Genomic DNA, 23,893 nt, shown 5'->3' with positions numbered 1-23,893 from the left:
TGGTGGCACTTTGGGGTGGTGGTTCCATGGGGTGCTGGCTCCACAGGGTGGTGGCATCATGGGGACATCATGCCAGTGGTGGCACCATGGGGTGGTGGAACCATAGGGACATCATGTCAGTAGTGGCACCAAGGTGACATCCCATGGGGGTGACGTCCTATGGGGGTGATGTCCCAACAGGGTGACATCTCACAAGGGTGACATTCCATAGGGGTGACATCCCACAGGGGTGATGTCCCATGGGGGTGACATGTCACCAAGGTGACATGCAACGGGGGTGACATCCCAAGGGGGTGACATCCCATGGGGGTGATGTCCCACCAAGGTGACATCCCATGGGGGTGACATCCCCGGCGGTGCCACCCCCCCGCAGGTGCCCCGCGGACGGCGCCACCACCGCGTCCCCATCCCCGTCCCCAACCCCACTGCGCATGCGCCTCTCCCTCCTCCCCCCCGCCCTTCGGAAAAGGGGGCGTGTCGCAGCGAGCAAGCCACGCCCTACTCTGTATCCAAGACCACACCCCCTCCGCGAAACCACGCCATCCACTAAACCACGCCCCTCTGCGAAACCACACCCCCTCTTCGAAGCCACACCCCCTTTCGCGAAACCACACCCGCCTTTCGAAGACCACGCCCCCTTCTCGAAGACCACGCCCCCCTCCCGGGTGGCCCCGCCCCCGCGCCATGCGGAAGGGCGCCGGAGGCTCCCGGAGGCCCCGGGCCGCGGGTTCGGGTCCCGGTCCCGGCCCGGTGGCGGTGCCGCTGCCGCTGCCGGTGCCCGGGCTCTGCCCCCGCCTCCGGGGCTGCCCCCGGCCGCTGCCGCCGCTGCTCCTGGCCCTGGCGGCGGCCGCTGCCATCCTCTACACGGCCTGGCCCGCCGGGGAGCGGGGCACCGGAGGAGGACCGGTAAAATGGGGGGGGGGGGAACCGGGATTAGGGGGTGGAACCGGGATTAAGGGGGGGGTACCGGGATTAAGGGGGGGGTACCGGGATTAAGGGGGGGGTACCGGGATTAGGGGGGGTTCCGGGATTAGGGGGAGGTCCCCGGATTAGGGGGGGGGGTCCCGGGATTGAGGAAGGGTGCCCGGATTATGGGGGGGTTCCCGGGATTATGGGGGGGTACCGGGATTTGGGGAGGGGGTACCGGGATTAGGCGGGGGCCCCGGATTAGGGGGAAGTCCTGGGATTTTGACCCCCAGACCCTCCCCAGGACACCCCCACCCCATGGGAGCCCCCAGAACCCCCCCATAACCTCCAAGACCCCCAGACCCCCCCCCCAGGACACCCCCACCCCATGGGAGCCCCCAGAGCCCCCCCCAGGACACCCCCACCCCATGGGAGCCCCCATACCCCCCCCATAACCTCCAAGACCCCCAGACTCCCCCCAGGACACCCCCACCCCATGGGAGCCCCCAGACCCCCCCCAGGACACCCCCACCCCATGGGAGCCCCCAGACCCCCCCCAACCCCTCCTTGACCCCCAGACACCCCCCCCCCAACCCTACACCCCCCAAAACCCCTCCCAGCATCCCCACCCCCTATCTCTGTCCCCCCACCCCGTACCCCAAACAGCCCCCCCGGGCCCCCCCCTCGGAGCAGGACCTCCGTTCCCTCCTGGGGGGGCTGCACCCCCCCCGCCTCCGCGACGCCTTCCTGCGCCCCCTCCTACGGGAACGACCCCCGGGCAGCGCCGGGAGCCTCGCCGCCCGCCAGGTAAACCCCCCCTAATGTCACCTTTGTCCCCCCCCCCCAAAAAAAAACCACCGTATCACCATGTGTCCCCCCCCCCCCCAGCACATCGCAGACCGGCTGGCGGCGCTGCCGGCCGGCTGGCACCTGGAGCTCGACGCCTTCGAGGCCACCACACCGCGGGGGCCGGTGGCCTTCGCCAGCTTGGTGGCCACGCTGGCCCCCGCCGCCCCCCGCCGCCTGGCTCTGGCTTGTCACTACGACACCAAGGTGCTGCCACCTGGCCCCCCCCCGGCTCGCCTCCCCTTTTTGGGGGCCACCGACTCGGCCGTGCCCTGTGCCATGCTGCTGGAGCTGGCGGCCGCCCTCGACCGGCCCCTGCGGAGGGCGAAGGATAGGGTGGGTGCTGAGCCCCCCCCTCCCCATCTCGCCCCCCCCCACCCCCGACCCCAAACAGGGTGCTCTGGTGTCCCCCAGGTCATCCCCAGCCATGTGGGTCCCCTGCCAGACACCCCCAGGACACTTGGGACCCCCCCCAGGTACCTGGGTCTCCCCCCAGACACCCCCAGGACACTTGGGACCCCCCCAGGATACCTGGGTCCCACCCCAGACACCCCCAGGACACTTGGGACCCCCCCCCAGGATAGCTGGGTCCCCTCCAAGACACCCCCAGGACACTTGGGTCACCTCTGGGACACCCCCAGGACATTTGGGTTCCCCTGGGACACTTGGGTCCCCCCCCCCATACACCCCAGAACATTTGGGTTCCCTCCCAGGACACCTGGGTCCCCCCCCAGACACCCCCAGGACACTTGGGACCCCCCCCGGGACACCTGGGTCCCCTCCAAGACACTTGGGACCCCCCCCAGATACCTGGGTCCCCCCCCAGACACCCCCAGGACACTTGGGTCCCCCCCAGAGACACCTGGGTCCCCCCCCGGGACACCTGAATCCCCCCCCAAGACACCCCCAGGACACTTGGGTCCCTCCTGGACCCCCCCCGGGACACCTGGGTCCCCCCCCAAGCCCACCTGGGACACTTTTCCCCCCCCTGTAACCCTCCACGGAGCCCCCTGGGTCCCTCCCATCCCACCCGGCTCCCTCCCAGACCCCTCCTTGGGACCCCAGGGTGCCCCCGAGGGCCCCCCCAGGAAGATTTCGGTCCCCGCAGGGCGCGGAGGTGACACTGCAGCTGCTTTTCCTCGACGGCGAGGAGGCCTTCGAGGAGTGGAGCGCCACCGACTCGCTCTACGGCGCCCGGCACCTGGCGGCACGCATGGCTGCCACCCGCCACGGCCCCCACGGCACCCAGATCACCGCCATGGTGAGTGTGGCCCACCCCCCCGGCACCCAAGGGTGCTGGCAGGGTGGTGGGATGGCACCCAAGGGTGGTGGTGGCCCAGCTGGGACAGTCCCATGGCACCCAAGGGTGGTGGCAGCATGGTGTGGTGGCACCCAAGGGTGGTGGTGGCCCAGCTGGGACGGTCCCATGGCACCCAAGGGTGGTGGTGGCCCCGCTGGGACAGTCCCATGGCACCCAAGGGTGGTGGTGATCCAGCTGGGACAGTCCCATGGCACCCAAGGGTGGTGGCAGCATGGTGTGGTGGCACCCAAGGGTGGTGGTGACCCCACTGGGACAGTCCCATGGCACCCAAGGGTGGTGGGATGGCACCCAAGGGTGGTGGTGATCCAGCTGGAACAGTCCCATGGCACCCAAGGGTGGTGGCAGGGTGGTGGGATGGCACCCAAGGGTGGTGGTGGCCCAGCTGGGACAGTCCCATGGCACCCAAGGGTGGTGGTGGCCCAGCTGGGATAGTCCCATGGCACCCAAGGGTGGTGGCAGGGTGGTGGGATGGCACCCAAGGGTGGTGGTGGCCCAGCTGGGACAGTCCCATGGCACCCAAGGGTGGTGGTGACCCCATTGGGACAGTCCCATGGCACCCAAGGGTGGTGGCAGCATGGTGTGGTGGCACCCAAGGGTGGTGGTGGCCCAGCTGGGACGGTCCCATGGCACCCAAGGGTGGTGGTGACCCAGCTGGGACAGTCCTGTGACACCCAAGGGTGGTGGCAGGGTGGTGTGGTGGCACCCAAGGGTGGTGGTGATCCAGCTGGAACAGTCCCATGGCACCCAAGGGTGGTGGCAGGGTGGTGGCACTGCCAGGTTGTCCCCCCCACCACGGTGGCCCAACCGGGATGGTCCTGGAGCACCCAAGGGTGGTGTCCCTATGGCCACGTGGTGTCCCCGTGGCCGTGCTGATGTCCCCGCGCCGTGTCCCCAGAGCCTGCTGGTGCTGCTGGACCTGCTGGGCACCCAGCACCCCGCCATCCACAGCCACTTCCCCCGCACCCACCACTGGTTCCTGCGCCTCGTCGCCATCGGTGCGCCCTGGGGACATGGGGACACGGGGACACGGGGATGTGGGGACACAGGGACGGGTGTGGGGTCAGGGCATGGATGGGGTCAGGGCGTGGATGGGCCCTGCGGACGTGCAAAGGGTTGGGGACGTGGCATGGGGACAGGATGGGGGGCAAGGGGATGGGGACAGGGTGTGGGTGGCACCTGGGGATGCCCGTGGGTTTGGGGACAAGCATGGGGTGGGGTGACATGGGGATGGGGACAGGGTGGGTGCTGGGATAGGGATGGGAATGGGGACACGGATGGGACGAGGAGGCTGGGATGGGGACAGAAATGGACACGGGATGGGGACAGGGGTGTCACGGAGCCACCAAATGCCTTCCTCTCTGTCCCCCCGTGTCCCCTTTGTGTCCCCGACGTGCAGAGAAACGACTGCGAAACCTGGGGCTGCTGCACGCCTCCCCCAAGGACCAGCCCTTTTTCCGTCTCAGCCCACCCCCGGGGCCCGTCGAGGACGACCACGTCCCCTTCCTACAACGTGGTAACGTCCCCGTGTCCCCCACGCTGTCCCCAAATCCCCACCAAGCTCCACGTCACCTTGCCCGTGTCCACGTCCACCCCACCGCGTCCCCTCCCTGTGTCCCCGCAGGCGTCCCCGTGCTGCATCTCATCCCCATGCCCTTCCCCTGGGTCTGGCACACCACCGAGGACAACGAGGCCAACCTCCACCTGCCCACCGTGGAGGACCTCTGCAAAATCCTCGCCGCCTTCGTGGCCGAGTTCCTTCAGCTCTGAGCCACCCCGACACCCCCGACGCCCTCCGGTTTGAGCCCCCCCGGGGCATCGGGCAGCCCCTGGCCGTGCTGGGAGCCCCCCCGAATTAAATCCTAGGTGCCTGGCGGCGTGTCCCATGCTGTCACCCACCCCTGGGGACACAGTTCGGAACAGGCTCACGGGGTGGCAGGACCGCAGAAGGGGGGAACCCAGCTGGAAAAGGCAACGGGGGGGCTCCTCGACCCCATTTTCAGCTGGGGAAGGTCCAACCAGACCTCCAAAAGTCCCGTCCGGACCCCAAAGTGCTGCTGGATGCTTCATCAGGGAGGTCCTCCTCGTTTTAATTCGGTCAACCGTTCCCTTGTGTTTTATTTCCGCGCCTCCCCTGGTTGCTGCAGACCCACGAAAGAGCAAACTGTTACGTAAAAAGCGCATCCATGTTGAAAAGATGTGTTTAAATATTAATTAAACAGCGAGGGAGCACCGGAATGATCAAGGAAGCGAGCTGTTGGTTCTCATAATGTTTCTTCTTCATCTGCCTGTCGCTGTGGTGTTCTGGATTTTCACTGCAATCAGATCTCTCTCCTGAAAAAAAAACCCAAAAACACTTTTTTGGGGGTCTGTTTTGGCCCCATTTCCATCGATGCATGTCCTTGCATCTGTCCCCATCAGCCCAGTTCTTGACCTCAAAGCCATCCTCTTGCACGTGTCTACTTGGGAACGCTTCACTGCAGAAATGTAATTGGTTTTAAAAAGTGTTTTTATTTATTTATTTTTATTTTTTCCCCCAATCTTCTGGAATGTTGAAGCATCTAAGCCTGGAGATAAAGGAAGGGACCACATAATGAGACTCAAAGCACTTAAAAGCAGCAGTTGTCTAGCTCTTCAGAAGGAAATGACCTACACAGATGCTGTTCCAAGAAGTATTTCCTGATTTTTGTGTTATTCTGCTCCCTTTGCCCCCTAGTACTGTCCCCTACAGAACTCAGAGCCACCCAGCTTGATCCCAGTGCCCCCAGTACCCTCCCAGAGCCTCACTGTACGTCCTGGAGCCCACCAGGATCCTCCCAGTAACCCCAAGACCCTCCCAGATTATTCCAAATTCCCTGAGAGCCTTTAGAAAGACCCAGGACCCTCACAGCACCCATAAAACCCACTCCAAGCCCTCCAGGACTAACCCAGACCCTCAGGAATCTCCCAGTACCCCCATATACACCCCTGGTCACACAAAAAAACCCAGTTAGAAGGCTCTGGGACACCACAAGGTCCTCAGAAATAGTCCTGAGAAATCCGCAGAGATGCTGAGGGAACCACTATGGAAAAAAAAAAAAATGGTTTTGGAGCTTAAGAAGCACCTCAGGAGGGATTCTGAGGGGAATAGAGAGGGCTTAAGGGGGGTGAAGAGGCACCAGAAGGTTCTGGGGCATAATAAATGGCTGCAGAGGGGACCCAGGTGGTATTGTGGAGTTCACAGGGCCAGGTGTGGGGTTCCTTAGGGGTACTGTGAAAGCCAGCGGGGGGCTTTGGGGCGCAAGGAGGACCAAATGAGGGGGTCCTGAGGATGTGATGGTGGGTGCAAGGGGGCTGAAAGGGCAAATGGAGGCCTCTGGAGCGCCTCAGAAGGCACATTGGGGTGCCGGTAGGTTCCTGGGGAGCCAAGCAGGTGAAGTTGGTGGGTGAAAATTGGAAATTGGAGACACTTTGAGGGAATTTGGTGGCCAAAGGAGCGTTGTGGGGTGAAATACACGCAGAAAAAAAAAGGAGAAAGAGGGCTCTGAGTGTAATGAATGCAAACAGAGGGGGACCTGGCGGCCAGGAGGACTACATCTCCCAGCATGCCGCGGGGGGGGGGGGGGGCAACGCGCATGCGCACGGTGAGGGGGGCTGCGTGCAGCGCCGCCTCGTGGCGGCAGGGAGCTGAGCCGCTGAACCGCGCATGCGCTTGGAGGGCAGGACCATAGAGTTGCGGAGTGGTCTGAGCAGGAAGGGACCCCCCGGAGGACCAGCGAGTCCTGCTCATGGCGCCCCCCCCGTCCTCCAAGCAGGCCCAGCTGAGGCCTGGTCGCCATGAGCCTTGTCCAAGCGCTTTGTGAGCACCCACAGAAGTGGGGCTTGCGCCTCAAACATGACTTGTCCCAAATGTCCTCACACAGCTTGAGCCATTCCCTCACCTTTTACCACCATTTGTCCCATCATGGAGGCTCCACAGGCACCCCCAGTTGCACAACCCAAGTCCCCCTCAGCTGCTCCTCACACACCATGGCCACCGGTCCTTACACCGCCTTCATGGCCCTCCTCAGGGCACGTCCAAGTCGCGTTGCCTCCTGATCTACCACAATCTCCCTGTAAAGCCTCTACAACCCCCAAGAAAACCAATGGCTCCTGATTCAACATCACCCATAAACTTAGCGTGCATTCAACTCCCGTGTTCAGGTCATTGCTAGCAATATCGAAGAAAAATTGACTTAAAATAAGCCTTGGGAGCACCACCAGTGACTGGCCACCAAGCTGATGTTACCTCAGTTACAACACTTTGAGCCCGACCCTTCAGCTAATGGTTCCCCCATCCTATGGTGTCCATGCCCAGCTGATAGTGAGGGAGCACCAAAAGATTTGCTAAAATCCAAAAATAACAACAAAAGACTAAAAAAAATGAACCCAAACTCACTACTTTCCCTTTGTCCACCAGGTGGGTAACCTTGTCCTAAAAAGATCGTGAGTTTACATGGCAGGACTTGCCCTTCATGAACCCATACTGGCTTTGTCTAATGACTGCATTGTCTGTTATTTCTTTGATATATATGTATATATATATAATTACCAGAATAATCTGCTCCCTAACTTTATATAGAGTAATTGCAGAGGGTTCATCAGTGGGCTCTGGCTTTCTGCTGCTTTCCACACCTTTTTGCTTGTATAACAGAGACATCAGGAGCTCAGAGTCACTTCCAACCTCGAGCTCTGAAAACAACCTGGAGAGAACCACCAAACCTCAATTCTATTTAAGGGAGTAATAGTTAAAACAAATCCAGTTTGCTGCTGCTGTCATAGGCAAGCAAGGATGATGCTAGCACAACTCACACCAGTTTGAAGATGAGATGGACAACCTGAGTACACACTGCAAATTGTCAAAATACAGCATTTCCAGCTCTAGCCCCTGAATCCCATGAGATGCTGCTCAGCAACAGAAGAGTTTTCATACTTAGCATGTAGGTACCAAATAAAAGGGCATGACAGAAATTGCTACTGGCAGAAAATGGCAGGATGTCACCAATAAATTGATTTAATGTGCAGGTAGGCTGAGCCACTCATGATACTCGTAGCAGTCAGGTTGCAGCAATTCAGAAAAGCATGTTCAAATTCCAGCACTGAATTTTGTGAGTGGGAAAAGATATATATATATTAAATAAAATAAAACTGATATGAGTGTAGCTGCACAACCTTACCTCACTTTTACAAATATACCTGATAACAGACATCCCCCTCCCCTCCCTTCCCCCAATTACTTCTTTCTCAATTTATGTTTGGGAATCAGAACAAAACACGGACCTCACCAAATCTGGGCATCATAGAGACCTCAAGAAAATGCCTCCTACTTAGGCAATTAGTGAGACTAACTGTATTAAAATATAGTATTTAATTTTAGTGGAGTTAAACAGCTTTCAGCTGTCCACCAGGTAACTTTTCTTGAGCATTCTTTCATATTCAAACAGGAGAAATATTTATAGACAGTTAAAGGGACAACGTTAGGAGAAATACTTTTCTTTGCTAAATTAGATCTCAATCACCTGAAAAGATGTAAAGTCACTCAGCTCGCAAGCCTCTCCTGTCAATTGCTTTTTCGTTCCGTTTCTTGAGCTTCAATAAATAAAAGGTATCCTTGTTTTCTCTTGTTTTGTTTACAGAGCTAGGTACTTTGCAAAGGATCAGCGACCAATGAGGATGGCAGAGATGACATTTTGTTTGGTCGAGGTCACCAATTCCTCTTGTGCATATTTCAAAACCTAAACCTTGGGTCCATCTTGATTTGCCAGTATCCCTTGAAACAAAAGGAACATTTCATTCCATATGATGCGTTAAAATGACTTGACCGGACACATTCACATAATTCATCTATCAGCCAGTTACATTACACTTCATGCAGCATTACAGAAAGAAGAGACTGGTATAAAAGCCATCTGAAGATGAGGTGTCACAGTGAGATTGTGCAGTGTGCCTCAGGACACGGGAGCTTTCGTCTGCGGGTCCTCGCTCAGCAAATTTACCACCGAAATAAAAAGAGAGAAAAATACCTTCAGCTTTCGGAGCGGGAGACTATGGCATGGTTTTCAGCATAGCAAAAACGTGCACAGTGGAACACACCTGATTTCAACCGGTTTGTGAAGTTTTACAATTTAGGAAGAACAAAAAGCGGGGGCTTCGTCCTGCCCAGAGGTAAATCTGACTTCCAAGAACAAGAGGAGGTTTCTCGAAGGCACAGCCTAGACAGATAACAGCTGTTACAAAGCAAACAATACGAGTCCATATTTCTGTGCCAGTGAATAATTCCAAGAGAATATGGTAAAGTACTTAAAGTACTTTAAATTTTCTTTATTTCTTTTCTTTTTAAAGTAGTGCTTATATTTTTATTTATTTTTTTTCCATAGGGAACCTCTACTAATTTTACTTCTTTTGTGAGCAGCATGTATACAACATACCTATGGCAATAAATAACTCCGCATTGAGACTTTCTATAACACATCATTCCTTGAAGAGATGAGTAGTTTGGTGACTCTGCTGTGAGAAAAGAAGTCTGAAGATCCTGAGAGTACGTCTTTGCTGCTGGTCAGTAACCAAATGAAAAAATAGTGCATTTCACTACAGACAAACCTAGTCAGAATTTAGCTATGTTGCTGCCTTGATACCAGAGGTGTATGCTATAAAAGAACCAGTAAAAAAATCTTGTAAATCACACACTTATATTTAATATATTGAAACAAAATAGTTAAGAATGCAAGAACTGTTTACAGATTAAAAAAATATTTTTTAAACCATCTGATCTTAAAAATAGACAATAGTAGTGAAGCTTAAAATACAACCACTCGCATTAAAATGTTTCAAGCAATACCACCTTGGTGTGTCCTGTCAAATGGCCATTAAGATAACGCATCGGTTGTTAAAAAGGTTGTGTTGGTTGGAGTCACTTTTTCACAATCCAAGTCTACAACAGTTTTTCCTTTGCTGGAAGATCCCGAGCACTCCTGGTGCAAACTTTCCCGCCTCTCTGCCAGTTTAGAAGTGGATCGAGCCATCGAGCCACTTTGACTTCCATTGGTTTGAGAGCAGACGTTATTAACTTTAGTAGTTTTGTTTTTGTGGTGATTGTTGTAGACTTTATATTTCATGAGGAGGATGAAAATGAAGACAAGAACTGAAGCCACAATGATGCCCCCAATAATGATGATCATGGTTCCTCCAAGAAACTGCGCGTGAAGGGATCGGCACTGCTTGTATTCCTCCTGGGTTGTGAACTGCACGCATCCGATCACTCTGGTTGCAGTCAAAGATGTCAATCCATCATCATAAACAGCAAGGACACAGAGGTCGTACTCACGTCCTGCAACCAGATCAGTCAAGAAGAAGGATTTACTAGCAGCAGGGATCATCCTGGAAAAGAAAATAAGTACAGTAAACATCCAAGCTGCTTGAACCTAAGGAGACCAATTCAAGCTATCAGTGCCTGCTGTAAGGAAACCAGCAGAGCAGAAGACAAGCATGGCAATCGGAACAAGCAGAAACAGCTAGCATTCCCTGGGTTACTCGGTAGGGACGGAAAATACAGATTTTAGCAGTGAAAATGTCTTTACCTCGGCCATTTCAAACAAACATGGACTGGAATGCACAAGCTTGTGGTGGCTGGAGGAGAAGTCAGACCTGATTTATTGTTCTTATCTGCATTATCTTCAATTTCTGCAGTTTCAGCCTAAAAGGGGGCATTACGTGCCCCATGCAGAGTGGAATACTGTCAACGTTTGAAAATCTATAAAGGAACATACTTAAGGGCTTAAATGGCAGAACAGGATCAACTCCAACACTCGGTAATTAAAATGTATTCCAGTAATCTTACACCCACAGGAAGCACATTGCGAAGACGAAAGGAAAAAAGGCAAATTCAAACCTTTGGTCCACAGATTAACCTAATTCCCACCTTCCAGCAGCTCCATGGTGCTCAGTGTCTCGTAATCAGGCAGCCAGTAAGAACAATTAGAGCAAAACGTGCATTCACAGCTACGTGGCATCTTCTCTACCCAAATAACAGCACAGACTGACCTCCTCCCCTTGATCCAGCCCTAACATTGGGATTGTTCTGCGTAAATTCCAATTATTCATTTACCACAAAGAAGCATGAATGGGTACTAAACCAACAGATGAAAAGGATCCCAGGAGAAGAGCTGTGTGCTATGTTAACACATTCCCACAGACCACGGTAATGACCATATGAATCCCAATATATCTCACAGCAGATCAGCTCTCTGTATATTTGGCTCAGATATCTCGCTGGAGCGAAGCGGTGCTGTTGCAGAGGAGTCAGTTTAAACAAACTACATTTGTTCAAAGTGAGTGGGAACGTGGCCTTCTCCTGGCCACCAAGCCTTTTAAAATAAGAAGAAAAAACGGAAGAATTGTAAGCTCTGTTTCCGATTAAAAGAGGGGAAAAAAAACACCCAAACTATCTGCTTGTCAGACATTTTTTTTCCACAGTCATCCATTGGACTATATGTATTTAGACTGGAAAGAAAGAAGAGCTACACCTTCAAAGGAATGATCTCCAGACGCATGCCTACTTCATGTAGAACAACAATTTTTCTGTAAATATGAAAAAAAATGCTAGAGAGAAATCTCTAGCCCAGCATCCCACTCAGAACCTACCACCAACAGAAGTTCAGGTCAACCACACGTCTACCTTGCCAACCCTTGAAAACCTTCCACGAGCTCTCCAGGCACCATTCCAGCACTGAACTACCCTCCTAGTAGATATTTTCCCCCCTTATCTCCAATCTGAATTTCCCAAACCTCAACTCTTCATTTATAACAGCAGCTTCATGACCTGCAAAGAATGTGGCCACGGGCTGGGCTTTAGGGCTAATGAGATTTTTTTTTTCTTTTTGCAGGAAAGGCAGGGATGGAGAGGAAGCTGCGCTAAGACCCATTTGTCAAACTGAAACACCCAAACAGTATTAACAAGTCCTAGTGTGTGCATAATGAGAAATAAATTTGAGATAAATAAGATAAATGAGAAAAAAAATCCAGCATTAATGCATGGGAAAACGTACAAGGTTAGCAACTGCTGCAGACCAGCAGAACAAGCCCTCGGAATTATTCATGGCCTGACCTTCACCATCCCAAAACACATACCAATGGCCAATTATCAGATAAATAGCTAATTAACATTTCAGGCTTCCGCTCAGCCCTGTTTTATAGTGACCAACCACCCCAAGAGATGGACTGGGGAACTAACTTCATGGCCTATCCTGGCCAGCAGCCCTCCCTCATCCTTAAAGCTTGCTGGGCTGTGGGCATCCCAGCATGAGCACCGAGTCAGTTCAAATACCAAACTGCACAGAAACTAAGCATAAGAGAAGATTTTTGCTTGTCACACTGAAGGGATGCGCCTGACGAGGCGGAGATTTTTGTTTGTCTGCCTTCACCGCTAAAAATCAGCCGTGCCCCCTAGACAAATACCGCTGGCAACTGCATCCGATCGTGGCACAACGTCTAAAATTGCTTGACATCAACAAAACTGTCACCCAACCTCGGGGCACAACACGCAAAAAAAATTAAGGGATGTCATAGAGAACGGCTGCAGGAGGCAGAGGCAGGCACTGCCTAGAAGACCAGCTGAGCAATGAGAAGCAATCGATAGCAAACACCACGCAGAAAGCATCTTGTAGTGTTTAGGAGCCTGCCCATCTGTGAGAGGGAGGTGTAATTGCAAAAAATTATGCAAAGTACCGTTTTCCTAATGTCCGCATTATCTGGCTTATTCAGCAGCCTTTGATGCTCATTTTTCTTCTTTCAAACAACTTTCTGCAATACGTTATTGTCGGGATTATTCAGTGAAGGGCTTGGTATTGAAATTTGACTAATTACCATGGAAAGCTATGTACAGCATGCGCTGTATTACAGCGCGCTGAAATGCTTCTACAGTCATCATCATCCCAAAAGAGGAGGTTCTAAATCCTCAGCACAAACGTTGAATAAGGCCAAATATGTATTTGAATTTTATCGGCTTTTCTGGTAATGCGAGGCTATTTTCAACTACATGGAGAAGGAGAAGCGTGAAGTCCTGATAAGGCAGCAGATAAGGATTCATCAGTGGCTAAGCAGTTCTGGCCAGGCATGTCTCCAGGGAAAGGCAGCTATTTTGGCATATTTAGGAAGTTTCAAGGAAATCTCTACAAATTCGGAAGGACAGCTCCGAACTGCGTATGCAGTCAGTCAGGACTGAATCTCTGCGTGTGCTCTTGCTTTTGCCTGCAGAGCATTTACTTCTGTCCTCCCTGCAGCTTATTTACCTTATGTAGTAAGGCTAGAAAAGATCGAATCAGCTTGACAATTAGCACGGGCTTGCCTGTAATGGTTATAACAAACCTGGCAGGCCTTTAGGGCCAGGCACGGATGAGGAGGAACCACCAGAAAGCACACAGGTAGGTATGGGGAGCAAATGTGTCACCTGAGAGCTTTCTCATTCCACTAAAACCCATGGTCCAGGGTTTACAAAGCAGAACAAACATTCCCAGGAATACTTAATTTAACCTAATAATAGCTTAAGTGGAGTGGACTATGTAGGGCCAGGCCTATCGAGGGTGCTGTAGGACCTGTGACAACCCAAGAGACTGGATTTGGGGACACCGTGGGTTTCAGAAGGATAAAAACTCATCAGCCTCTTCATGAACCATGGCTCTGTCTCCAACTCAGAGCTCTCAGCAATCAAAATCTGCTGAAATAATTACTTTGAATGAAAGACATTTCACAATAGCGATGCAGGAAGTGAAAGACTTTTATCTGCCACGAGATCCCCAAGGGGGATGCAAAAACCTTTTCCTTGGTTATTCTTTTTGGGGCTTTTGCTTATTTTTTTATTTTTTATTTTTTTGTCTTTTAATTCCTCAAGAAATGTTCACGTTTGTATTCCACCATAACTACCAATTAGACTTTTATCAAAAAATCTTAATTCACATTTCAGCCTCCTGTTACCTGTAGACACTGCTGAAGCCACAATTTTTGGTGCAAATCTGTCAAATCGTTTTCCTGTAAGTGGTTTAAGAGCAACAGCCTCCATCCCATAATCCACGCCAGAGTTTCCCCTGCCATCTGCAGTCAGCCAGTAACAAGTAAAGCCCTTTGGTGAAAGCTCAACTGTGAAATCTGCTCACAAAAAATTTGACAAAACACCGTTTTGTGGGATTGGAAATATTTCCTAGCAACACTGTCAACAACAACAACAAAAAAAGCAAACCCCAAACCCAAAATAAACTTGAGCAGCTTGAAACAGAGATGGAGCTTTTTTTTTTTGTTTGTTTAGACTCTAATTGACGGTAATATAAGAAAATGTAATACGGTTTGCAAAACTGAACTTCTTTCCTGCCCTTTCAATGGTTCCAGTCGGAGGGGAAGGTGCAGGGGGGGAAGGAAGGGATGGGGAGGTTGAGGTGTTGGAGGGACCCCACCTTTTGGAAACTTTATGAACCAATTCTGTCTTTTTGAACCAATTCTGTCTTTTTGAACCAATTCTGTCAACAAGCTCCCGAGCACCCAGTTTACTCAACTGATTAAAGGGATTAAAAAGCAATCAGTGTAGAGTCTGTTTATCTCGCAGAAACATCCACGGAGATCTGAATGTGATCTATGGCATCTGTGGAGGTAAAAACAACAACAAGACTGTTCTAAGCATAAAATCCTCGTCTCTTCCTGAACCTAGGCTGCTGGCTGCATCTTTCAGCAGAATTATATTCACGTGGTTGATGCTACAGGCTGGAGATGAAATGACCACGCACTGAAAGATGGAGTTATGAAGCTTTCACACAAATCATGCCAAAACTTTCGATAGAAGCAACGGCAGCCATCGATTCTCACTTGGGCTATTAAAAAACCATACTTCTGAAACAGCTGGGGTGGCACGGGAAGGTTTTCCCCCTTCAAAAACTTGAAATGTTTGGGAAAAAAAAAAGACATTGATTTTTCACGCTTGGATGTTCTGCTCCATCGTGCAACAACTGCCAGCCAATATTTGAATCTGCGAGGTCTGCTTATTTTATAAGCCATGGTGAAGCTCCAGCAGCGGTCAGTGCCTGGGCATCCTCTTTAACGAAGACCAAAGGGACGTGGGGAGGACAATGGAGAAACGTCCCCCGTGCTGCGAGGAATCCAGCTGCGGAAGGGAAATCCTCATTAACTCAGCGCACACCAGCTATGAGCCCAGAAGGCTTTTTTCCAATCAAGGGAAACCTGAGGAGGTTTCCAAGGAGAAATTCCCTAAAGAAGCCTGGGAACTGCCATGACAACAGCTACGTCGCAAGATAAGGAAAAAAAAAAGCTACCAAAACGCAACCCAAAGAGCGACAGTCACGCGATCCCTCCTATTTCCAGACACCAGTGGCTCTCGCATTTCCCAACTTCTTTTGCTCCCTCCTCTTTTCTTGAGGTTATCTAGGTGAAGAAACCCAACCATGACCATTTGACCAGGATTTTCTTGAGCCCTGATGAGCTGCTGGCACACAGATAGGACAGATAGCCCCGACAATCCCCACGTACACCAAAATCACCGCATCGTTCTCAACGCATCTCGTACAACCCACACGCATCCCTCCAACCATGCGGGGCACGTGCAAGGTCTTCGAAATCTGGCATCGTCCTGATGCTTCTCCATTGCACCGCCCTGAACTAATTTAAGGATTTATTTATTTTTTTGAGCAGACGTAGCGTGGCTGATTCCAACTGCTTTTCACGCAACAGATGTAATCATTGCTATATCGATCTGGCAATATATCACCTTTTCCCCGAGAGTGACAGCTCTGCCCTTTAAACAACAGTACTTTGTACTCCGTATTAAAAGTGATCTGCCTCTCAATTTCTATTTTTTTTTCTTCTCAACAGTGAAAACAAGGACATGTTATCGTCTGGTTTATGCAATATACAGTCTCTCAATTATCTATAGAGAAGCATCACTACTAAATACTGATCTTCTAATTTATAGCCTGTAGTTGTGGCTAATTAAAGTTAGATGATCACCAGCTATAAAAGAATAAATTCAATGCTTAGGAGACTATTGCCTTTGATGTTATGAGAGCCAGCTTCTAATTGACTAGGGCATCAATCAGGTTGTTATGAAGCATTAGTAATCTGCTGCTTCGATCAGCGGCGGTACAAATTGAACTTCATCTCAGAAAGGCAGCGTCACGGGTTTGAGTTTGCTGGCCATTTGAGGAAACACCGGCAGACAAAACGGGAGCCCCTGCAGGGGATTGGGTTCGTGTCACCGCTCCCCTGTGCTCCTTTTTGTGTTCCGATGAGCCTTCTCCTGCAACCTAAAAGGAGTTATTTTCATAAATATGTATATGGGCTCATTTAACAGGCAGAAGAAAAGGAATTTCTATGTGTACACACAAATACACCTCACGACAAAGCAGCAAAAATAAAAATAGGGTGGTTTCACTCACGGATTAATTATTACCTCACAAAGCTTGTGTAAGGTTTGGCACAATGACTGTTTTGGTATCGAAAGGCAGTTCCGCTGCTATCTCTTCCCCGAGGCTAGCATTGGAAACCTGGGCAGGCCACTTGAGCAGTGACAGTTAAACTAAAATTACAGCATTGTGAAAGTCCAAGCTGCACGGGGACTGTAATCAGCATCAGGATTGGAAGCTGTTTAAAGAATACAGACCCATTTATATCCCCGAGAAGAAAGTGGCTATTACGATTCTTGATTCACTCCGTACAACGGCAGCACGGGGCCACTTTCTGACCTTTCTCCTGCAAACAAACAAAGCTCTTGCTTTCAATATTGATGCTTTCCACAAATTGCTACCTGCACCTTAATTTACTGATTCGGGATCATTGCTACTCACCGTGCCCGATGCTTCACTCGGATGCAATTTTCTTGCTCCCTAACTAGCACCTACCCTTGGTTTTGCTAACCAAACCTCACCTCTTCCCCAGGAGGCAGGTCAGCGCCGTGGTCACTCCAGAGGGAATTTAAGTGACTCACCCAAGACAAGCAGAGCCAGATGCACAACTCCTAATTTTTTGGGGCCCCCTTTCCGTATTCAGCACTGGGGAGAATGCTGTGGGGCTGCAAGGTGGGAGCAGCAAGGGAAATTAGGGTGCATTTACATGCACATAGGGTGCATATGTTATTCTCATCTAGTTGGCCGGAAATATTGGTGGCAGTCCAGAAGGAAAATTAGGAAAAACATCACCTTTACTCTAATAGCATCATAACGCAGACACAGACAGGCGTGCACTTACCCCGAAATACCTACCCAGAGGGTGAAGGCAACGGGAAGGTGAGGAAAAATAAGGGAGTCAAAGGAGCAGCTAAAATTCGCAAGATAAAGCAGAGTTACCATAGAAACTGCTCACCCGTGGTACCACTCAACTTGACGGAAGGGACGGGTCTCTGATGCATCCTGCACCGTTTAATGCTTTTCCCAGGCGTTGCCTGCCAGAAATAAATTACACGGCGCCAGAGCTCCACCTGTGCTGGAGGTGGAAGGCAGCTTGCCGTCCAGCTCCTCTGGCAGGGCTGAATTGCTGTGGATCCTGCACATCTCCACACCTCTGCTGGGAATCTCCGCATCCTTTGCATCCCCATCCACCACCAGGTTGATGGCGCGGAGCAGATGTTTGTATACCGGTGACATGGGCTGGGCTTAACCACACGAGAGGAGCAGCGAGCAAGCAGAGGGCTCCTGGCTCCCCAGTCACACGGTGTGCAATGCTTAATTGCTTAATTGCTCCTGCGCTCAGCTTAAATCGCTCTGACATTTACAGCGTGGCTTGAAGTAGGAGCAGTGCAGATAACTGCACATCCAGAATTGCCGCCCAATTACCACTCCCATCACTTTAGCATGAAACTTCCTTTAAGGATCTCTATCTGATGATTGCTCACTGTGGGAACTGAAGAAGAACACGCAAATTTTCATCTCGGAGAGGCCCATTATACTATGGTGTATTACATTACTTGAAATCGCTGCTCTGTGAGTCAAAGCATCAAGTGTTTTATCCTTTGGTCATCAACCTGGGCCTCTCACTTAACGGGAATTTAGGCTGAGAAAGGGACATGCAGACGGAGCACTCTTCCCCATTTCTTCCCCATGGCTCTTCTTTCGGCACAAGAGCATTCAGCAGCAAGAGCATTTGATTCAGCTCTTGACAGACTGACTAATTAACGAGCTGTCGCATGAGTCGGAGGCTTTGGGAAGGCTAAAACTCGCCGAGAGCAAATCACTGCGATTGCACGAAGGCTGCCAAATCATCCGACCAGTGTTATGGGAAAGGATGCACAAATGTCACCAAACAACCCTTATCCTGCACCCACTGCACCCCACTGCCTGCCCAGCCCCAGCTGCCGCTCGCCGTGCTAGGATTTACTTTGAGATTTACTCCAAAAATTGAATCAACGCCCCTTAGAAGCCCCGGCCACTGCTATTGAGACATCTCTGCTCTGTGTTTCCCTGCGTTTCACAACTTTGCAGATCCCTCCAGCAGCAGTGTCACAAATGTGCTTGCAGATGACAATTAAATGAGGCTTCAGCTCCCAGCCAGCTCCTCGCCCTCCATCAGATACCAACAACCACCCTCCCACCACTTCCTAAGAGGTCCTTGCTTATCCTCGCCCAGTCTTTCCGCATCCTTTCCAGCCCGTAGCCATGGCAACGCCAGGATGGCATCCTTCCCCACAGGGACTCTGAGGATGGGCATTTTAAGATGAGGCTTTTAAAAATCCCAAGCGGCTGCAAAGTGAAAGTCTCTTTCAAGGACTTCAACATTTTTCATATGCAGTTCCTTTTTATTTTTTGTATCTTTTTTAACAAGAATTTGCCTGCAAAGGTAGGCATTTGAAATGTGAATCCCAGGGGAACAACTACCCTACATTCCCTTCCTTAGGGGACTGCTTACTAAAGCAGTATATTTGAACCCAGCCTTTCAGCTGTTAGATGCAATTCCCCTTTTGCTTATTCCTCTCCATACCTTAGTGCAACCAGCAGCATTACATTAGGTAAATCATCATTGCTTGGTTTAGAGAAGTTGATGAAAAGCACAACTCTGGAATATTAACTCCGTATCAAGTGCTAGCTCCTGCTTTAATGTCAGCCTACCCCTCTTTCCCCCCCCCCAAGCTAATCACAAACAAAAGCCTATAAGCAGCAAGGCATGTAATCAGAAACTCAACCGCCCTGCCCAGGGAGCAACTATAAAAATCTGCACAACATTCACTGAAGCTGAGCAGCAAATAGTTATTCCCGAGTAAATTTTACCAAATAAACTCCAGCCGATGAATCAGCGCCTTTAAAAGTGAAACCCCCACAAAATTTATCACCTAAAGCTTCCCGGGCAATGTCCGATTCCCTCCGTGAGCTTTGTCCCCGTGACAGCATGGAAGTGGAATAGAGGAATTGCGTGATGACTTTTAGGGGCTGAAGGTTTGGCATAATATACAAGAGACATAGTATGGCCATACATATTTGCCATACAGGCAAAATGTGGCCTTGGGGCATCTCTGGACATCTCACAGATTTGGGCATCTCGATTTTCCTCTCTTTCCTATATATTTAGGTAAAGCAATTACACTTAATCAGCATGAAAGGTAACTAAACTTTCCATCTTAATTTCCCTGGGTGTATTAACTGAGATAATGCTCATCAGCCTCACTCCGTCCATTAAACTGGACTCTGAAGATTAATTATGGCTGTAAAGGGCTTCGAGATCCTCGAGAGGCAGCAGAGCAGCGGGTGTATTATGAGTTTTAACAGTACAACTCCTCAACGATGGGAATTTAACGAGCAAAGTTGTCCCCTCGTTCACAGCCACCGCCTGCAATTAGCTGCCATTGCAGGGAATAATTCAACCTACGCTCTTATCACCTCTTTCTTGCTTCCACCTCCACAAGGGAGGAGGTGCGGGGTTACCTGTACACGAGGATGTCATCAGAGGAGCTGTTGTACTGGATCTGGTACATGCGAATCCCGGGGAGGTGGTGCTGAGAAGGCCACTGGATGAGAGCAGAGGACGAGGTCAGCTCGGCGACCACCACCACCTTCTCTTGCTGAGCCTTCGTTTCGTTCGGAAAGCTCGACTTGGCAGATATCAGAATATCCGAGGGGCCTGGCTCTGTGTCTTTATCGCAATTGGTGCTGTTAGCGAGGTTGGGGTACGGGGTAACGAGGAGCTCGACGGGAGCCGTCGACTCTCCCGCAGCGTTTGATGCTATGCAGGTGAATGTGCCCTTCTCCGTCAGAGACGTAACCAAAATATCCAGGGTACCGTTCTCGTAAGAAATCGTCCTAGAGGTGTTAGAGACCAGCTTCCCGTCGGGTGCAATCCAGCGAACGTAGGGGTCCGGATCGCCCACAGCTTTACACTTCAACGAGACGCTTTGGCCCTCCGTTACGGTTAGCTTGGGGGTTCGGTGTGTTATCATCGGGGGCTCACAGACAAATTCCTCCTCTTTGATGGACCAGAAGTATTTGCCCATCAGCTCTGGTGGGGAGGCGCAGGTTTCTAGGTCGTCTTCTCTGGTGAGGCGCCTCAGCCACACCAGCTCGCAGTTGCAGTGCAAAGGGTTGCCCCCAAAGCTCAGCACCAAAGATGACAGCGGAGATCCTTTGGACTTGGCGTACACGGGGATCCTGGAGAACAACGGATCGGGAGGGATCTTCTTCAGCTTGTTGGAGGTCATGTCTAGACGGGCAAGCTTGTGAAGATTGGAGAAGATTCCCTCCGGCACAAACTCGATGAGGTTATGATCCAAGCTGACCGTGTTGACGTTGGAAAGTTTGGCGATTGTTTCCCAGGGAACGTTAACAAGGTTGTTGTAGGACAGATCCAGGTCTTCGATGGTTTCAATAAAGTCATCCAACGACCCGGGAGAGATATAGCTTAGCTGATTGTTACTGAGTATTAAATGTCGAAGGTTGATCAAACCTTTGAAATGATCTTCGTTGATATAGGTCAGTCTGTTACTATCCAAGTGTAAAGCGTGAAGGCCTTTAAGATCAAAAAATGCGTAAGGCATGATTTGACTTATTGTATTCCTCGACAGCGTCAAGTGAATGAGATTGGTCATGTTTGCAAAATCCTTTCTCCTGAGCGTCGTGATGAAGTTGTCCATCAGCCTCAGCTCTGCCGTTCTCCTGTCGATGCTGGGGGGCACGAAGAGAAGCCCCGTCTTCGTACAGAGGATGGTGAAGGACGGAGACAGGTTTTGACACATGCATCTTTTGGGGCACATCATGGCCTTCACGGCTGTGCTAATAACCAGTAGATAGACAACCAGCCTTTCCATCGTAAGAAAAATAGCAGACCTAAAGGGGGGAAAGAAGAAATCCATGTAAATATATTTTAATGGAGCGTTAGAAATAGGTTTACACTGTCGTTGTCGTTATTCTTTGCGTGGGTCAGAACCTCATTTTGAACTGTGCATCGCTTCATTACTCTGTGGTAATGCTCGCCTCATTTTTTTTTTTTTTGCCATTATGGATTTCTAGCAGCTTTCTTTGGCTTTCCCCAGCTCATCTATGCCCTGCCTATACCAAGCAGGGAGCTGCTTGGAGAGCGCACATTTCAAGGCCAGGGCTTTTTCCCAGGCAGTGGCAGAGAACTAAAACTTTTCCAGCAAATAAAGAAGGAGAAACACCTTCAAAGGCATTGCTGAAAAGCAAGCTTGTGTTTAATTGGAGAAGCAGGTATATGTTTTGTAATTTTTTTATTTTTTTTTCTGTAAAAAAAAAAGGTTTTTTTTCTTTTTTATTTTTTTTTAGCTTTCGAAACTAAATTTCATAATTACACATGGTTTTGGTCAATGAAATTATCTCCGTGCAATCTTGTGCGTGCCAAGTTATTTCCCATTGTACCTGAAGTGCTTGGCTGCTATACCAAGGGTTGATTTTCGTTTCTACTTCACCTCCAGCTGGCTGGAAAATTGCTAAGCATTAAGTGTGGTGACTCAAGCGACCACGAAGGCTCCCCATCTGCAATGTAAAGGACTCAAACTCCGTGTTTCACCCAAGTGTCCTGGTACAACCCTACTCTAGAAGAACCTTGTCGTCTTCCTGCAAACAGCACATGTAGTTTGACTTCACATACAAGCCCCAGCACACTAGAGATCACCAATCAAAGTTAATTCCACGTGCAAACCCTCTTGTATGGTGGGTAAATGCAGAATGCTGTAAAATAACAAGCTATTGCCTCTGAGAGCGAGCCATGCAACACAAGACTTAATCCTCAGTTCAGCACAAAGCTGGGACAACAATAACCTGCTGAATCACAAGGGCACAATTTGAGGTGTCAGCAGAGTCTCATGCTACGTGTGTATATATATGTATTATATTTTCATGTATATATATTTTATTTATTCAGGGTTACCAGGATCTAGAGCTCCTTTACAGGGAAGCAGATCTTTCAAGAACAGAATTACGGTAACACAGTTGGTCTAGAAATCAGATTTTCCACAGAGAAAAAAAAAAAAATTAAAACCAACAGATCACTTATAAAGTATTATCACTTTTTTTTTTTTTTTTTTTTTTCCTAATAAGTATCTTCTTCATGTCTTGCTTCCTAATCATTTATCTCAACAGTTTTCCTACTGTCACTCCATCCTGCACCCCGAACCCTTCTTGCCTCTAACGGCTCCAGCTTTTCACTCCTGCGAGGTATCAATGATTAACAGATGCGTAATTATCCAAAAAAATGGACTGCTGTGCAATATTGTAATTCCCTTGTTTTGTCATTAACAAATATTAATGCAACTTTAATGGATTAACTGCCATCTGGGCTGTAAGAATCCAGTTCAAAACCATCTCACTTCAACCATTATTCTGTTAAAAAATAATTAAACGTTGCTAATGTGAAACCGTGGCACTAAAATTAATGATTTTTAGAGCCAACAATAAGCATAGTGCAATTACCCTTACAAACTATATGACAGTCACAAGGAAATTGCGACTTGTAAAAGAAAAGCTGCAAAGAAGTGAATTACTGCTATGGCCCTGGATTCTAGTTAAAAGCAGCTTTGGTACTAGCACCTAAAAACTGCATTGGGAATATACCTGATTGCCTGGTAACACAATAGTATTTTTCAAGATGGTTTAATCCACAGCATCTCAACAGAAGGCGGTAAAAGAAATAAACTTTGTGTTTATAGGACTGTGCACAGAGCTAGGGCATAAGCAAAAAGAACTTTTTTTCCTGAACTGTTGCTTTTCAACTCATTGCCCTGGTTTGCTTCTGCATGGTTGCAGTTTAAAATTCATACAAAAAAATTGTTTTAGTCATGTAATTCCGAAATAATAAAGGTTTTGCTGGCAGATGAATGGCAGTACATCCACATCTCAGATTTTTTGCTGAGATTTTTTGGTTCGAGATACGCGACAGGAGATCAGTAGCAGGAAAACATTATTAAAAAAAAAAACATCGGCTATCGCTTCAAGTCTAAGCGATGTTAAAAGAAAGGGATATTTAATTCCCACAATTTGCAGCTATTGGGCTATTAACTTTGCTCCGTCGGAAAGAGTTTGGATTGCCTTGGCTGTAAATGTAACACATTTTAACAGCTTTAAATTGGTACTGTGGTATGGAGATTGCTTACACTCTGCAAAACACATGCACATGCTTCAGGGCGGATAATAAATGCTATTTTACCAGCCTCAAGGAATAATTCCCATCCTCCAAAAAATAAAAAATGAAAGGCCCTAGTTTAAATAGGAACTCGAAGTCAGCTTGTGGGCTTGGTCCAAAAAAGCCCAAAGCAATTCTGTTTCTAGCAGTGCTGCCGAGCTGCCCCATGATGAAAAAAACCCAGCACGCTATCCTAAA

The 23,893-nt window shown here is 49.8% G+C and overlaps 2 protein-coding genes across 2 annotated transcripts; one reads left to right on the top strand and one right to left on the bottom strand.

Moving 5' to 3' along the window:
• Window positions 1-668: 668 nt before the first annotated feature.
• On the top strand, window positions 669-5,589 carry QPCTL (glutaminyl-peptide cyclotransferase like). The gene is made up of 7 exons (XM_084304188.1): window positions 669-906; window positions 1,573-1,713; window positions 1,795-2,088; window positions 2,861-3,013; window positions 3,969-4,068; window positions 4,470-4,586; window positions 4,695-5,589. The coding sequence occupies exons 1-7, from the start codon at window positions 685-687 to the stop codon at window positions 4,838-4,840; spliced, it is 1,173 nt and encodes a 390-aa protein (XP_084160314.1). The 5' UTR covers window positions 669-684; the 3' UTR covers window positions 4,841-5,589.
• Window positions 5,590-9,954: 4,365 nt separating this feature from the next.
• On the bottom strand, window positions 9,955-21,374 carry LOC311220630 (leucine-rich repeat and fibronectin type III domain-containing protein 1-like protein; the record flags this gene model as incomplete). The annotated part of the gene is made up of 2 exons (XM_084304189.1): window positions 19,990-21,374; window positions 9,955-10,465 (listed from the first exon to the last, which is right to left on the bottom strand). The coding sequence occupies exons 1-2, from the start codon at window positions 21,363-21,365 to the stop codon at window positions 9,955-9,957; spliced, it is 1,887 nt and encodes a 628-aa protein (XP_084160315.1). The 5' UTR covers window positions 21,366-21,374.
• Between the last annotated feature and the right edge of the window lie 2,519 nt (window positions 21,375-23,893).

This window comes from Netta rufina, assembly GCF_964035555.1.
Source record: "Netta rufina genome assembly, chromosome: 36".
NCBI classification, from domain to species: Eukaryota; Metazoa; Chordata; class Aves; order Anseriformes; family Anatidae; genus Netta; species Netta rufina.
The sequence above is the reverse complement of the archived record's forward strand: the minus strand, read 5'-3'. Positions and strand labels throughout refer to the sequence as shown.